The sequence below is a fragment of the Geotrypetes seraphini genome, chromosome 4, assembly GCF_902459505.1.
Source record: "Geotrypetes seraphini chromosome 4, aGeoSer1.1, whole genome shotgun sequence".
In the NCBI taxonomy this organism is placed as follows: domain Eukaryota; kingdom Metazoa; phylum Chordata; class Amphibia; order Gymnophiona; family Dermophiidae; genus Geotrypetes; species Geotrypetes seraphini.
This window is the reverse complement of record NC_047087.1, coordinates 85,175,699-85,190,262: the sequence shown is the minus strand read 5'-3', so window position 1 is coordinate 85,190,262 and position 14,564 is coordinate 85,175,699. Positions and strand designations below refer to the sequence as shown.

At 43.2% G+C, this 14,564-nt stretch overlaps 2 protein-coding genes across 6 annotated transcripts in view; one reads left to right on the top strand and one right to left on the bottom strand.

Moving 5' to 3' along the window:
* The window catches only part of LOC117359556 (multidrug resistance-associated protein 1-like), a 128,267-nt gene extending 115,299 nt beyond the window's left edge, over nucleotides 1-12,968 (bottom strand). For 3 of the 4 annotated variants that reach the window (XR_004539264.1, XM_033942530.1, XM_033942531.1), the window contains exons 1-2: nucleotides 12,835-12,968; nucleotides 10,253-10,314 (exon numbers count right to left, since the gene is read on the bottom strand). Coding sequence is in view for 2 of the 4 variants with exons in the window: in XM_033942530.1 (XP_033798421.1) it covers nucleotides 10,253-10,314; nucleotides 12,835-12,846 (74 nt within the window). In the remaining 2 variants the exon portion in view is untranslated. Of the gene's footprint in view, nucleotides 1-10,252; nucleotides 10,315-12,477; nucleotides 12,778-12,834 lie in introns of those variants that run through there. The other variant, XM_033942532.1, reaches the window with a different exon arrangement.
* Nucleotides 12,939-14,564, top strand: part of LOC117359558 (erythrocyte band 7 integral membrane protein-like) — a 79,070-nt gene continuing 77,444 nt past the window's right edge. The window contains exon 1 of one of the 2 annotated variants that reach the window (XM_033942540.1): nucleotides 12,939-12,986. The gene's annotated coding sequence lies outside the window, so the exon portion shown is untranslated. Of the gene's footprint in view, nucleotides 13,092-14,564 lie in introns of both variants that reach the window. The other variant, XM_033942537.1, reaches the window with a different exon arrangement.

The window sequence follows — 14,564 nt, the reverse complement described above, 5'->3', positions numbered from 1 at the left end:
GGCATGACGTTTAAAGTGACAGCGTCAGTACCCTGACGTCAGGGGTTTCAAGCCACGCTGCTCCTTCTGACCAAACTATTTTATTGCCCCTGCTGCATGATTGTAAGCTCACCAGGACATGCTGTAATGTGGGGCAGTGCTGATAGGCTACAGCCTCAGCACCCTGGGGTTGTGAGTTCAATCCCACACTCCTCCTTGTGATGCTGGCCATGTCACCTCACCCCCCCCCCCCCCCACTGTCCCAGGTACAGTAGAGAGATAGCGATGCCTCCAGCACAGAAAGGGGAAAATGCTGGAGTATGTGAATAAATTCATGTAAAACATGTGGCAGAAGGGGGTGGAGGCAGGCAGCAAAGCGGATAGGGGCTCTTGGAGGGCAGCGTACTCCATTTTTATGTGCTTATAGAGGTCAATACTTAAGTAAACATGTTATGCCACAGTGCTAGATGGCACTCATCATATCCCTCTCTCTCTGTTCTTTCTCTCTCTCTCTATTATCCAGGTTGAGGATCTCAGGAAAAGGGGGCGGCTGCTGAGGCGCCAGGAGCGGGCCTTCCTTGAGGGGGTGAGAGAGGAATTGCGCGCTGAAGCCGGTGAGTAATGAGTCCAGCGTTTGTTTCTTTGTGATCAGCCTACCAGAATAAATAGATGAAAATGCTTGAGTAGCTGTAAACCATTCTTAATCATAAAATCTGCAGTAAAGCTGCTATTGTGATATCATGTCACAATGGTGTTATGTTGTTCTACTTGCCTCACTTACTTACGCTACATTTTGATGTTTACAGTGGAGTAGGTGCTTTGCATCCTGTTATTAGCATTTGAAGAAAATAACGTAGTAAAGAATGTCATGTTCAAAAGTGTTGTGGACATATCTGACTGTATCCTATTTCTCTCTTGTCAAGCAGCAGCGCAGACACCCCCTCAGGAGGCCCCGCAACTAATGGAGGGTGCCCCACCCTGGTCCTCGGCGGAGGAGGAGGAAGAAGAGGAGATGGAAGAGGAGGAGGAGGAGGCCTGGCAGCCCTCAGGACCACCCACACCGCCTGCCCCACCACTGCCCCCTGGACCTCCACCACTGCCCCCTGGACCTCCACCGCCTGCCCCACCACTGCCCCCTGGACCCCCACCGCTTGCCCCACCACTACCTCCAGGACCACCACCACCATCCCCTGTTGGACCTTCCCCTTCCCCCACCCATAGCCCTTCCCCTTACTCTCCTGCCCTTCCTGTTCCCATCCCACCCCCTTTCCTTGCTGTTCCCCCCCAGGAGCAGCCCGACCAGCCTCAGGAGGGGGTGGTCAGGGAGATAGAGCCCTACTCTGCCCTCTTGGAAGAGGTGCAGGTATTGAGAGGGTGTGTTGAGAGGCTGGAACATGCCCTCTTGCGGCTGGTAGCCATACACCCTCTCAATAACTGCACCTCTTCCGCCCCCCTCGCCTGAGGTAGCTCAAGCTGCTCTTGGGGGGCACCCACCCTCTTTCCCTGCGTTATGTGTTATGTAAATAGTTATTTTGTTCTAAAGTTTAAATTTTAAAAAAAGTTTTCTATTTGAATAAAAAATTTTTTTATAGTTTAAACTGTGTGGTTTTAACCTTGTAGCATCAGCAGTTTAATGGACAGAGTCCAAGGTAGATAGGGGTTCAGGAGGGACTGCTGAATGGGCCCTTTTCGATATAACAACAATGTGACATATAGAAAGTTTGACAATCTTTATTGGGGTCTGTCATTCATTCTATTACCTGCTAGCCACTCTGATGTCAAATCATTGCAGAATCTAGGAAAGAAGCAAGTGAATGCAAGGGTATATGCAACTGTAGGTAGATGACGACATCTCAGCTATGATGTGCAAAGTAAGCCAGTCCCTGTTCCAAAGTAAATGGCTACATAAGGAAGAGAATCTAAGTCACTGTGGTAGATTTGTTGTTGAGGAATAGGGTTACTGCTAGTAAGAGTTGGCTCCACACCAGGAGAATCCAAATGAGACATGTGGGTTTTTCTTCCTTTCATGGAAGGTGATGGAAGTAAAGGCCACATACCTCAATCTATCCTCCTGGTTCTTGAGCTGCACTATTTTGGTTAAGCAGGTGTGGAAACCACAAAGATGCTCACAGCTGCACTGCTCTCAGTAATACAAAACTCCATCTGACAATACTGCAGTTGCCTGTCTAAGACACCTGAAAACAGAAAAGAGGAGAAGCTGGTTTACACAAGGTTCACAAACAGGGGGTTCAACCCCCAAGGTCCATATCTGTCCTCCCTTCCCTGAAGCAATGTGTTAACCTCATTTATGTTGAGCTGCTTAGATGTCACCGTGGTATAGTTGTTAAAGCAATAGCCTTAACTCGCTGATGGTGTGGGTTTGCCTGGAAAGGGAAATGTGCACCTTACAAATGGCAAAGTCCACCATGTAGATCCTGTTATAAGAACTAATAGAAAAAAACTAGGACCTTATTAAAATGAGCAAAGGTGGGAGTCGAACCGGGGAGTTTCAGAGGTCAGAGCTCGGAACAGGAGCATTACCGTGTTGACCTAATAATGCTTTCTTGTGCTTATAGCAGTTTGGTGAGACAAAACACTGCAGTTGTATATTATTGTTTCTTCACCATTTCAGAAATGTATACTTTACCATGATAAAAACTAACAAAGTATGCCATGTTTAAAAGGAGAAATATAAGATGAGTTGAACTCAAATTCTTAGCATGGAAGGGGGAAAAGTTTGTTTTTCTGCTACACAGCAAAGTTGAACGGAGAAACTTTAACTAGGACTTCAGCAGAACGAGATTTAGGAGTAATCATCAGTGCAGACATGAAAACTGCCAATCAAGTGGAGAAGGCTTCATCTAAGGCAAGGCAGATATTGGGTTGTATCAATAGAAGTTTCGTCAGCCGAAAGCCTGAAGTCATAATGCCGTTGTACAGGGCCATGGTGAGACCTCATCTGGAGTACTGTGTGCAATTCTGGAGGCCACATTACAGTAAAGATGTGCGCAGAATTGAATCGGTTCAACGGACGGCCACCAGGATGATCTCGGGGCTCAAGGGTCTCTAGTACGAAGAGAGACTGAACAAATTGCAGCTCTACACTCTTGAGGAACGTAGGAAGAGGGGAGACATGATCGAAACATTTAAGTACCTCACGGGACGTGTCGAAGTGGAAGATGATATTTTCTTTCTCAAGGGACCCTCGGCCACAAGAGGGCACCCGCTCAAACTCAGGGGCGGAAAATTTCATGGCGACACCAGAAAGTATTTATTCACAGAGAGAGTGGTTGATCATTGGAACAAGCTTCCAGTGCAGGTGATCGAGGCAGACAGCGTGCCAGACTTTAAGAATAAATGGGATACCCATGTGGGATCCCTACGAGGGTCAAGATAAGGAAATTGGGTCATTAGGGCATAGACAGGGGGTGGGTAAGCAGAGTGGGCAGACTTGATGGGCTGTAGCCCTTTTCTGCCGTCATCTTCTATGTTTCTATAATGTTATATTCAACTCCTATAAGAAGTGGAAAGCATCATCAAAGTGCACCTGGAAGGTAGATATGCCACAAGTAAAATACAGGCTGGGATTTGAACTCTCAAAGCCCGGAAGATTGGTAGAGAGTGCCTTTCCTCACTGAGCTACAGCTCCAATGCCTCTGGCTCCCTTGTCATATCATATCTTAGTGAAGTGCTAAGGGAAAAGGAGTTTAGCTATAATGTCATAGTAGGCTGAGATAAAAGAGTGGTAGCTCAATGGTTAAAAGCGCTGCTTTCACTGAGCCCCAAACCCATATTCCCAAGTGTGCTTGAATGCATGTGAGGTGGAGCTCCATTTTTCTCACACGCTAATCTTCATTCTAAGCACTGTACTAATGCATATATGACTGTAAGTAATCTGTTCCGTTTAGGCGTCATACCGGAAAAGTGGTGTTTTTTTTGCCCTTACCGATCAGCGTCATTTGTGCTGCAATTCTTTAATACATAGTTGATATTTGTTTTCTACTTGAAAACCTTCCAAATCTTTAGGCATTCCTTTGCTTAAACTTATTTGAGTTCATCCTGATATGATCGCTAATGAGCATAGACAGCTCAGTCAAGTATGATATGGAAGGGTGGTGAGATGGACCTAAGTAGAAGCAGCTGTAGCCCTATGTGTTAGGAGCCTGTGCTCCTAACATCCAGAGGTTGTGAGTTCTACACCCAGCACATCTTTTAATTGTGGCATACTACTTTGAAGGTGCAGATTGATGAGGTCACAATGAGGTCAGTTTTGTGCAACTGAAGACCTCCATTTTGCAATGAGGGAAGCTGAATGTTAAGGTGTGTATCTGTTTATTCTCTTTTTAAGTGCTGATAATGTGTGCTGTTTTTTCTTTGCTTTCAAAAGAGAGCCGATTGCAGTGCTGTTTGTTGAGAAAAAAAAGGGGGTTGTAAAAGTCATGTGTAAATTATATCATTGTTTGGGCAGAAATGTGGTTTGTTATCCATGCAATATAATGTGTTCCATTGTTATGGTGTCATTATATTTATTAGGACAGAGAAAAGATGAAAATTACCTATTCAAACTCACTATTGGAATTATTGATGAAAAAACACAGCGGACGTCTGCCTCGCGTCTAACAAAGAGCCGCAATTACGATAGTTGAAACGGCATTGAAATCCAAGTTAGACCAGGGTTTCTTACGTCTACATAATACATGATATTTAGATGCAGTTGCTCGCTCAGGTAGCGCTCATCTAGCGTCCCCATTTGGCACGCCCACGGAACGCCCATGGAACGCCCACGTCCAGAGTTGGAGACGGGACTATGCTTTCTATAGATGTCAGTCCGTCAACTACGTCTTAGGGACGTCTATGTGTCGTTTATTTCCCAATTAACATTAATTAAGACCCTTAACTCCGTAATTATTCACTTACATCGGACGCCTAAAGCACGCCTAAAATAAACACAGTAATAGAGAATTTACCCCTCAGTGTATAATATCAACATTAATTTATGCTCCATTATTCAACCTGTCACAGCCTGAACAGTCCAGAGAATGAACTAGAAGAAACTCAATTTATAAAATCATTTCAAAAGCCAGTAAATTTTACATTTTGGCTACAATGTAGAGAGCTGCACGGGAACGGGGACGACGGGAATCCCGCGGGTTCCCCCTTCGGGTCACAGGGATCCCGTGGGGACGCACCTAGGGTCGCGGGGATCCCGTGGGGACACCCCCTAGGGTTGCGGGGTTCCTGCGGGGCTGGATGTACTCAGTCGCGCGGCTCTTCTTCTCCCTACCTTCTCTGCTTGCAGCACAGAGCCGAACGGAAGTCTTCCCGACGTCAGCGCTGACGTCGGGAAGACTTCCGTTTGGCTCTGTGCTGCAGGCAGTGCAGGTAAGGAGGAGAATAGCCTCGCAGTTCGAGTGGCTACCAAGGGAGGGGGCGGTCCGCCCCACCCCGCCACACCCCGCCCCGGTTGCAGCACAGCCGGCCAGGTCCTCTTACTTTTGTGGCACTTCCCCGACCGACCGACAACAGCCCCGGTCCGACAATCCTCCCTGCCCTGTAGCCGTGAATCTAAATTATCTTCTTACAGCAGCTGTAATAAGGTAATTTAGATTCGCAGTTAAGGGCAGGGAGGTTTGTCGGACCGGGGCTGTTGTCGGTCGGTCGGGGAAGTGCCACAAAAGTAAGGGGACCTGGCCGGCTGTGCTGCACCCGGGGCGGTAGAGAAGGAGGGGGGAGAAGGACGCTGAAAGGCCATGGGGAAGATGGGAGGGGGGAAGGACTCTGAAAGCACTTGAAGACAGAGGAGGGAGAAGGACGCTGAAAGCACATGGGGAATACAAAGGGGTGGAGAAGGACGCTGAAAGGCCATGGGAAGTTATTTTTTCGATAATAACTTATCCTACCATGAACACATTTCTTCCATTGTTAAACACTGTTTCTACAAGCTTCGACAGATAAGATCAATCTCCAAATTTCTCTATCCTTCCTCTCTAAAGATATTAATCCATTCATTCATCATAGCTAAAATCGATTACTGTAATTCCCTTTTTCTAAATATCAGCCAAAAGGAAAAAAGAAGACTGCAAATCATTCAGAACACGGCCATAAAGTTAATCTACAATGCAAAAAAATTTGATCACGTCTCCCCATTATTAATTGATGCACATTGGTTGCCAGTTAACCATAGGATCCTCTACAAACTGATGTTCCTAATTTTTAAGTCTCTCACATTCAGCAAACCACAATTCATTTTAAAATCACTTATCCCATACAAACCTCAAAGATCTTTGCGTTCATCTAGTCAAAATTTATTAACTGTGCCATCATTAAAAATCATTGGAACAAGAAGAGCGGAGATGTTTACTGTTGCAGGGCCACAATGGTGGAATTCCCTTCCCCATTACATCAGAATTGAAAGTGATATCCTAGTATTTAAAAAGCTTTTAAAATCTTATTTTTTTAAGGACGCCTTTGATTTATAATTTAACTAATGGATGCCTAAATCAATTTTTACGTAAGAAAAGCTTTGAAAATTTTACCCTACCTCTCGTTCTTTCCTGGTTTTTTGTTTTTTTCTTCTCCCCCATTGTAACTTTACCCTCCTTCCCTCTCTCTCATGTGAGTCTTTATTGATTTTATTGTAATTAGGTTATAGTTTCTATATTATACTATTATGTACATCGCCTAGAATTTCGAAATAGGCGATTCATCAAATGTGAAATAAAACTTGAAACTTGAAGGGCGGGGGGGGGGAAGGACTCTGAAAGCACTTGTGGAAGACAGAGGGGGGAGAAGGATGCTGAAAGCACATGGGGAAGACAAAGGGGTGGAGAAGGACGCTGAAAGGACATGGGGAAGACGGGGGGGGGGGGGAGAAGGACGCTGAAAGGCCATGGGGAAGACAGAGAGGGAAAAGGACGCTGAAAGGACATGGGGAAGCAGAGGGGGGAGAAGGACACTGAAAGCACATGTGGAAGACAGAGGGGGGAGAAGGACACTGACAGGACATGGGGAAGATGGGGGGAGAAGGACGCTGAAAGGAAATGGGGAAGAGAGAGTAGGGAGAAGACGCTGGCAGGGAAGAAGACAGATGCCAGACTATGGGGGGAGCGGAGAGAAGAAGATGGGTGCCAGACCAATTTGGAAGGGGGAAGAAAGGGAGAGGCACAGTAACAGAGCAAATGGAAGATTTATTTAACTGGAAAAAAGACATTTCTCTTACAAAACCGTTTCTTCTCAATAACATACCTATCAGTATGGAACCCTCAATTAAAATTCTCGGGGTAATACTTGATGATAACTTATCCTATCACGAACACGTTTCTTCTATCGTTAAAAATGGTTTCTTCAAACTACGTCAGATAAGAGCTATCGCCAAATTTCTTAATCCTTCCTCCTTAAAGATTCTAATCCATTCATTCATCATCGCAAAAATTGACTATTGTAATGCCCTATTTTTAAATATTACTCAAAAAGAAAAAAGGAGACTCCAAATTGTCCAAAATATGGCTATAAAACTTATATACAACGCCAAAAAATTTGATCACGTATCCCCATTGTTGATAGACGCACACTGGTTACCAATTAACCATAGGATTTTGTACAAACTGATGTTCTTAATCTTTAAGACCCTAACATTTAGTGAGCCGCAATTCATATCTAAATCACTGATCCCATACAAACCCCAACGATCTTTACGTTCATCTGATTTAAATTTATTATCTGTCCCTTCTTTAAAAATCATTGGAACGAGAAGAGCAGATATGTTCACTGTTGCAGGTCCACAATGGTGGAACTCCCTTCCCCAGTACATTAGAATAGAACATGATATTTCAGCTTTTAAAATTTTTTTAAAAACTCATTTGTTTAAGGATGCTTATGACCTTTAAAAATTCTAAAATTATCTATTCTGTTTTAATTAATATTCACAAAGTGTGCCTTAGAATTGTTTACCCTACCTTTTGTTTTTCCCTTTTTTTTCTTTACCCTTATTGTAACTTTACCTCCTTTCCTTTTTTTTTCATGTTAGTTATTATTGGAATTTTATGTTACTATGTTTAAAGTTTCTTTATTATATTATGTACATCGCTTAGAAATTCGAAATAGGCGATTCATCAAGAGCGAAATAAACTTGAAACTTGAAGATGCAGAAGGAAGAGAGACAGTGGATGGAAGGAATTGAATGAGAACATGAGGAAAGCAGAAACCAGGCAACAAAGGTAGGAAAAGAATTATATTTCTTTTTTTTTAATTTTGCTTCAGGATTAGTTGTGTTGATAAAAATTTATAAACATTAGAGGCTCTGGTAGAAACCCGTTTGCAAAGTATGTATTCTTCCCAATTAATATTTTCAAATTAATAAAGTGTTTTTGCTTATTTGTAAATGGGTTTCTACCAGAGCCTTTAATTCAGTAGCATAATTAAATGAAATAACTATTTCTGAAGTTTATAGGGACGGGCGGGGACGGAGGGGATTCCTCGTGGGGACGGGTAGGGACGGAGGGGATTCCTCACGGGGACGGGTGGGGACGGAGGGATTCCTCACGGGGACGGGTGGGATTCCTCACGGGGACGGGTGGGACTTTGGCGGGGACGGGTGGGATTTCTGTCCCCGCGCAACTCTCTACTACAATGTAAACCTTTTTCAGGACTCAGCAATGGATCTTGCAAAGCAATGTCTAATGCAGTGGTCTCAAACTCAAATCCTTTGCAGGGCCACATTTTGGATTTGTAGGTATTTGGAGGGCCTCAGAAAAATAGTCTTATTAAAGAAATGACAATTTTGCATGAGGTAAAACTCTTTATAATTTATAAATCTTGCCTTTTTGGCTAAGTCTTAATAATAAAATTGTAATTTATAGCTAAAGAGACATATGATCAAGAAACTGTTTTATTTTACTTTTGTGATTATGATAAACATACCGAGGGCCTCAAAATAGTACCTGGCAGGTCGCATGTGGCCCCCTGACCACAAGTTTGAGACCACTGGTCTAATGCTACTTAAGATGGGATTGTGTCTGCTTTAACTTTTGAAACTTAAACTCCCTTTTACAAAACCATAGTGTGTTTTTTTGCACTGGCCGCAACAGTAACAGCTCCAGTGCTCATAGAATTCCTATGAGCGTTGGATCTGTTACCACTAAAGCCAGCGCTAAAAACCATGCTACGGTTTTGTAAAAGGGGGAGGGGTCAGTAGCCCCATGTCATTTTCTTGTGTGGAGGAGTTGCCTTATGGTTACTGCATTGATTTGAGAACCCAGGTAACCAGATTCAATTCCCACTGCAACTCCTTGTTACCCTGGTACATTGGCATTGCCCCAAGTACAAAAACAACTTAAAACTGTGAACCCTCTAAGAACAAAGAAAGTACCACCAAATAATATATCCTAGAAGAAAGGAGTGAAAGGGGAGATATGATACAGACCTGTAAATGCTTGACAGGTATTAATATAGAAACAAAACTTTTCCAGAGAAGGGGAAACAGTAAAACTAGAGGACATGAATTAATGTTTTGGGGGTGGTAGATTTAGGAATGATGCCAGGAAATTATTTTTTCACGGAGAGCGTAGTTGATACCTGGAATGTCCTTCTGAAGGAGTTAGTGGACGGACTTCAAAAAAGGTGTTGGATGAACAGAAGAGGATCTTTAATTAGAAAGTGGATAGTATAAAAAACAAAAACTTAAATAACCGCATGTGTTGATGTGTCGACTGGTGCTTAGATGGCAACTCTGGCTGTGAAGAACTAAGGCTGATGCCAGGCAGACCTTTATGGTCTGTGTACCATATCTGGCAAAAACAGTTTGGGATGATCTGGAGTGGGTTTGGTGGCAACTCCACTGGTTGGAACATAAGATATTCCAGAAATACCCAAGGAAGATCAGGATCAAGTATTCTCTATTACAATCATAGTTGGTTTAATCATGAATTGATAATGAGGCTGACTATTGGGCAGACTAAGGACTGTTCAGGTTTGTATATGCCATCATCTACTATGACGATCAAATCTATGACTCTTTGCCCTTTACTTATGTAATAACTGTCAAACAGTTACAATAAGCAAGAAGCAGTGCCTCAGCACCACAGAATAAGGCCAGTAAACCTAACAAATATACTCAGCAACACCAACCCTTAACAGGCAATTAAAGGGCCAGTAAAAGCAGCCACTGCCTGAATCCACAATTCAAATATGTGATGAAGGGTTATTGTTTACCCTCTCAAGGCATCTACTACTTGGCCTCTAAAATACCAATTTAAATACTTAAAAAGGTTCATACCTGCTGTACCAGGAGTATGTCACCTTACTGCAAAAGGAAGCATTTTTTTCAGAGTTGCTTTTCTGTAGAAATGGAGAAGATTTCAAGTTACAAAGTGAAGCACTGATGCAACCTTAAAATTCTAACAAAAACCTATCACGAGTTTTATCATGGTGAAATTAGGTGACATGCACTAAAATCAATACTACTTCACACTATTCAGGTCTAACCAAAGCATCCTAATCCTAATCAGATTCCATTTGCTCTCCTGGGCAAAACAAACAAAAGAAAATTATGCCTGCTTTTATCAGGAATAATTTCTTCATCCTGAAATTGATGATCTGAAAACAACGAAATTTGTTGCTATCTGAAAGCCAGCATCTGCAAAAAAGGTTTTCACATTGAGCCTTTACACGCCATAACTTAATAAATAAAAACAAAATGTGATTTCACATGAGGAACACATGATTTGCTCATGATTTGCTAAATTCATCATCGGTCCAACCCATACTTTAAATTTCATTTATATTCTCATTACAACTTTAACTTATTTTTTGCATACTATTGAACTTAATTAAACTTATCTGAATACTCTTATCTTCTGTGCTCCTCATGTGAAAAGAATCACTACTGAGGTCCAATTAAAGGTAATATGGTGCAATGTGGATGCCTATTATTTATGGCTTTAAGTGCTGGGTGAATGTATGCACATATTTCGAGTACCGTAATACTACCCCCTCTGATTGAGAAACAGGATTATCAAGTGTTGATATAAATACAAAGTGGCTCATCCAGTTTGCCCAGAAAGAAGTTTAGACTGTAATTGCCATATTGTGAAGGCTGCCCCCACACTTTCTGTTTAGGCTTGTGACTAACACTTCAAGCATAAAGCAGCAATGTAGCCATTGCTTTCAAGCAACATGCTATACTTGGGCATACTACTAATACGTATAACTTCTATAGTGCTTCTAGATATATTCAGTACTGTACATTAAAATATTCAAAAGACATTCCTGCTCAGTAGAGCTCACAAACTAATCAATCAGTACAAATAGGGGGTTAGGGAATTTCTCAGGCATGGATGCTTCAGAAGTGAGAGGGGGTTAGGAGTTAAAAGTGGGCTTTTAGCCTGGATTGGCAGGAATGCAGCTTGACGTGACTCAGGCAGCCTGTTCCAGGCATATGGTGCAGTAAGAGAGATTAGTCTGGATTTGGTAGTAGAGGAAAGGGGTACAGATAAGAGAGACTTGTCTGATGAATGAAGTTTCAGGGGAGGAGTATAGGGAGAGAGAAAAGAGATAAAGAGGAGCTGCAGAGTGAATGCACTTGTAAGTCAATAAGCCTGCTATTATGGAAAAAAACCCAAGGGTCAACTGCTAGTATCAAATCTATGTATCAACTGCTAGTATCAAGTCAATTGGACTACACCAGTTTTCACTACAGAGGCAGTCACACAACCACTAAACTACAATGGTACCACTGTAGAACTTTGCTGGAGGATTTGTGAATACTACCTAGGGGTGATAAGAAAGCATGCTCTTTTAGAGAAATCACACAAAATAGGTAACATTTGCAAGCAAAATTTCAAAGCAAAATAGAACACAACCAGAATGAAAGTTATTACTAGTCTCTCATTTTGTGAAAGTTAGCTAACAGAAAACTGTTTCTGATACTTGCAGTTAAAAAGTAATAAATCAAAAGCGGAAGTGAAATATAAATGAAAATTCCTCAGTAAACCAAATGAAACAGCCAAACTGACAACAGGATTTTGCTACTGCAAAACTCATCGTGTAAATAGTGAATCATGTAATTTTTAAATTTTGACTGTTCACTGAATATGACCTATAGAAACAGTGGAGTAGCCTGTGTTTGATCTGGTTACTGGTCTCCAGCCAAACAGAACAGTGAGAGGTTGGATCACTTCAAAAACGGATGAATCTGAAGCTGGTAGCAAATCTTGGTGAACAGGCATTGTGGTTACTATACTTCAAAAAGTATTCTATTAGGCAAAATAAAACGTTTTTAATTTCACTTAAATTTTTTAGTATGTTCTTCACTGTACTTTTACTTATATACTTTGAATAACACTGCTCATAGAGCACTGTCAATGATTTGAGAAGTTATATAAAAACAATCTTGTATAACAAAAGAAAGGTCAAGTTAGCAAAAACAGAAAGAAATTTTGGATAATGCAAAAGGTAGGCATGAAAGCTGGCAACGTAAATTAAATCGTACAATACATTCACCTTAATCAACCATCAGAAGCAACTGGTATGCTCAAATACATGCCTGGGTTTATGATACCCATGTGTCCCAGCTGCTCCAGTCTGTAGTGAAAGTATGAGGTGATTCAGTTGACAGGGGAAGGGTTTTATTTATTATTGGTATTTCGTTGCCATATACTGATACCATATTTCTATGAAGCTTATTCATTTGCATATACCAAATCACATGCATTCGACTACCCTCATACATACGCCACGAATCATTCTTTACACACAAGCAAGACCCGTCCTCTCTTCCGTGGTCGACCATCGCCCTCTCCCCTCCTCGATCCATTACCTCTCCCTCAATCTCAGATTATCCCCCCCTCCCCATTCTACCTTCAAAGTCATGCCTGGTGTCGCCTACCACCGACCCCGTCGATTTCCTGCTCCGGCGCCCCGCCCCCTCCGACGCAAATTTTCTCTCTCGATCGCGTTCCGCCCTGCAGAATAAACAAGGAAGTTGCGTCGGGGGAGAAAGGCTGGAGAAGGTAAGAAGTTGCGTCAGCAGCGGGATGATGGGGCTGAAGTCTCATGAGTCCTGTGAGTTACCTGAAAGGCAAGTTGGAAGGTGGGATGTGAGGAGCGGCAAAAAGGTAAAACACGGGTTTTCCGGATCCTCTGGATTTCCCCGGATCCTCTCACAATTTTAAGATTTCATTGTTTCCTGACTGTTATAACGTGGATATATTTTTAATTTTCTTTTTTATTACTTCAGTAAGGGGGAATGGATGCCAGACCACAATTTAGGGGGGAAGGAAGAGGGGACATGGATCCTGGAATGCAAGTTGGGGGGGGGGGGCAGGAGAGGACATGGATGCTGGACTGCAAGGGAAGGGGGAGGGAGGAACATGGATGATGGGCCAGTAAGTAGAGGGAAACGAGATGAGAAGGAAACCCAGGCCAGAAATGGGAGTGAGAAAGAAGAAATGCTTGATGAGAGAGAGAGAGAGAGAGAGAGAGAGAAAGATGCCAGACCTTAGGGATACAGGGTGCAAGTGACAGAGGTGGTGAGTGGCGTGAGGGGACAGGATGCTAGACCCATAAGGGAGTTGGGGGTAGTAGAGAGAGGACTAGAGAATGACCAAGACCAGAAATGGGGAAGATATTTTTAGTCAGTCGAGACACTGAGAGAGAGGTGCCAGACTATGGGGGCCAAGGAGGGTATTCAGGGTGCCAGTGAGAGAGTGGTGGGATTTAAAGGGAGGCAGAACTGCAATTGGAATGAGAGATGGAACTGAGGAGGCTGGAACCTGAAAATGGAAATGGCAGAAAGGAATTTCAGGCCTCAGGATAGGAGAATTTTATGCAAAGCACTATAGATAAACTATGCAGAATTTTGAAATGTTGTGTACAGAATTTTTTCAAAAATTTTGCACAAAAATTTACAAACATTTTGCACAGAATTCCACCTGTCCCTTCTCTTTGTTTTTGGCTTGCGGGTGTCATGGGAAATAACTCTTTCCCCATCAGGGCTGGCGTTAGGGGAGGGTAAACAGGGCAGCTGCTCTGGGTCCTGCAGCTCCAGGAGGCCCAGAGGTCTGGGCATCTCTTCCCTCTACTGGCCATCTCCCTTCCCCTCCGCCTCCCCTTCTCGGTCTCCTTCAAAACTCTAAATCTTCTTTTTCAGAGGGGCCCTGGTGCAGCAGCCATCCTCACAAGCTGCTGGCACTGCCCTGATGCTTTCCTTCTGCCACAATCCGCCCTCTTCTAATTCTACTTTCTGTTTCACCCTGGGCAGATTGCAGCAGACGCAAAGCTTTGGGGCAGCTTGTGAAGATAGCTGCCATATTGGAGCCCCTCCAAAAAAGAAGATTTTGACTTTGTCTGGGAAGGAGTCTGGGAAGGTGAGGGGGAGGGAGAAGGACAGAAGGGGAAGATATGCCCAGACTGCAGGGCCCCTGGAGCTGTTTTAAGTTAGCCCAGCACTGGGGGCAAGGAGGGATGAGAGTAGGGATAAACGCAAACCAGAGGTGGAGGGATGAACTCGAAAATTGTGAAACAGAGGGGGTGGGATGGAAGAGAGAAAGATGATGGACAATGGAAGGGAGGGAGATATTTTATAGAAA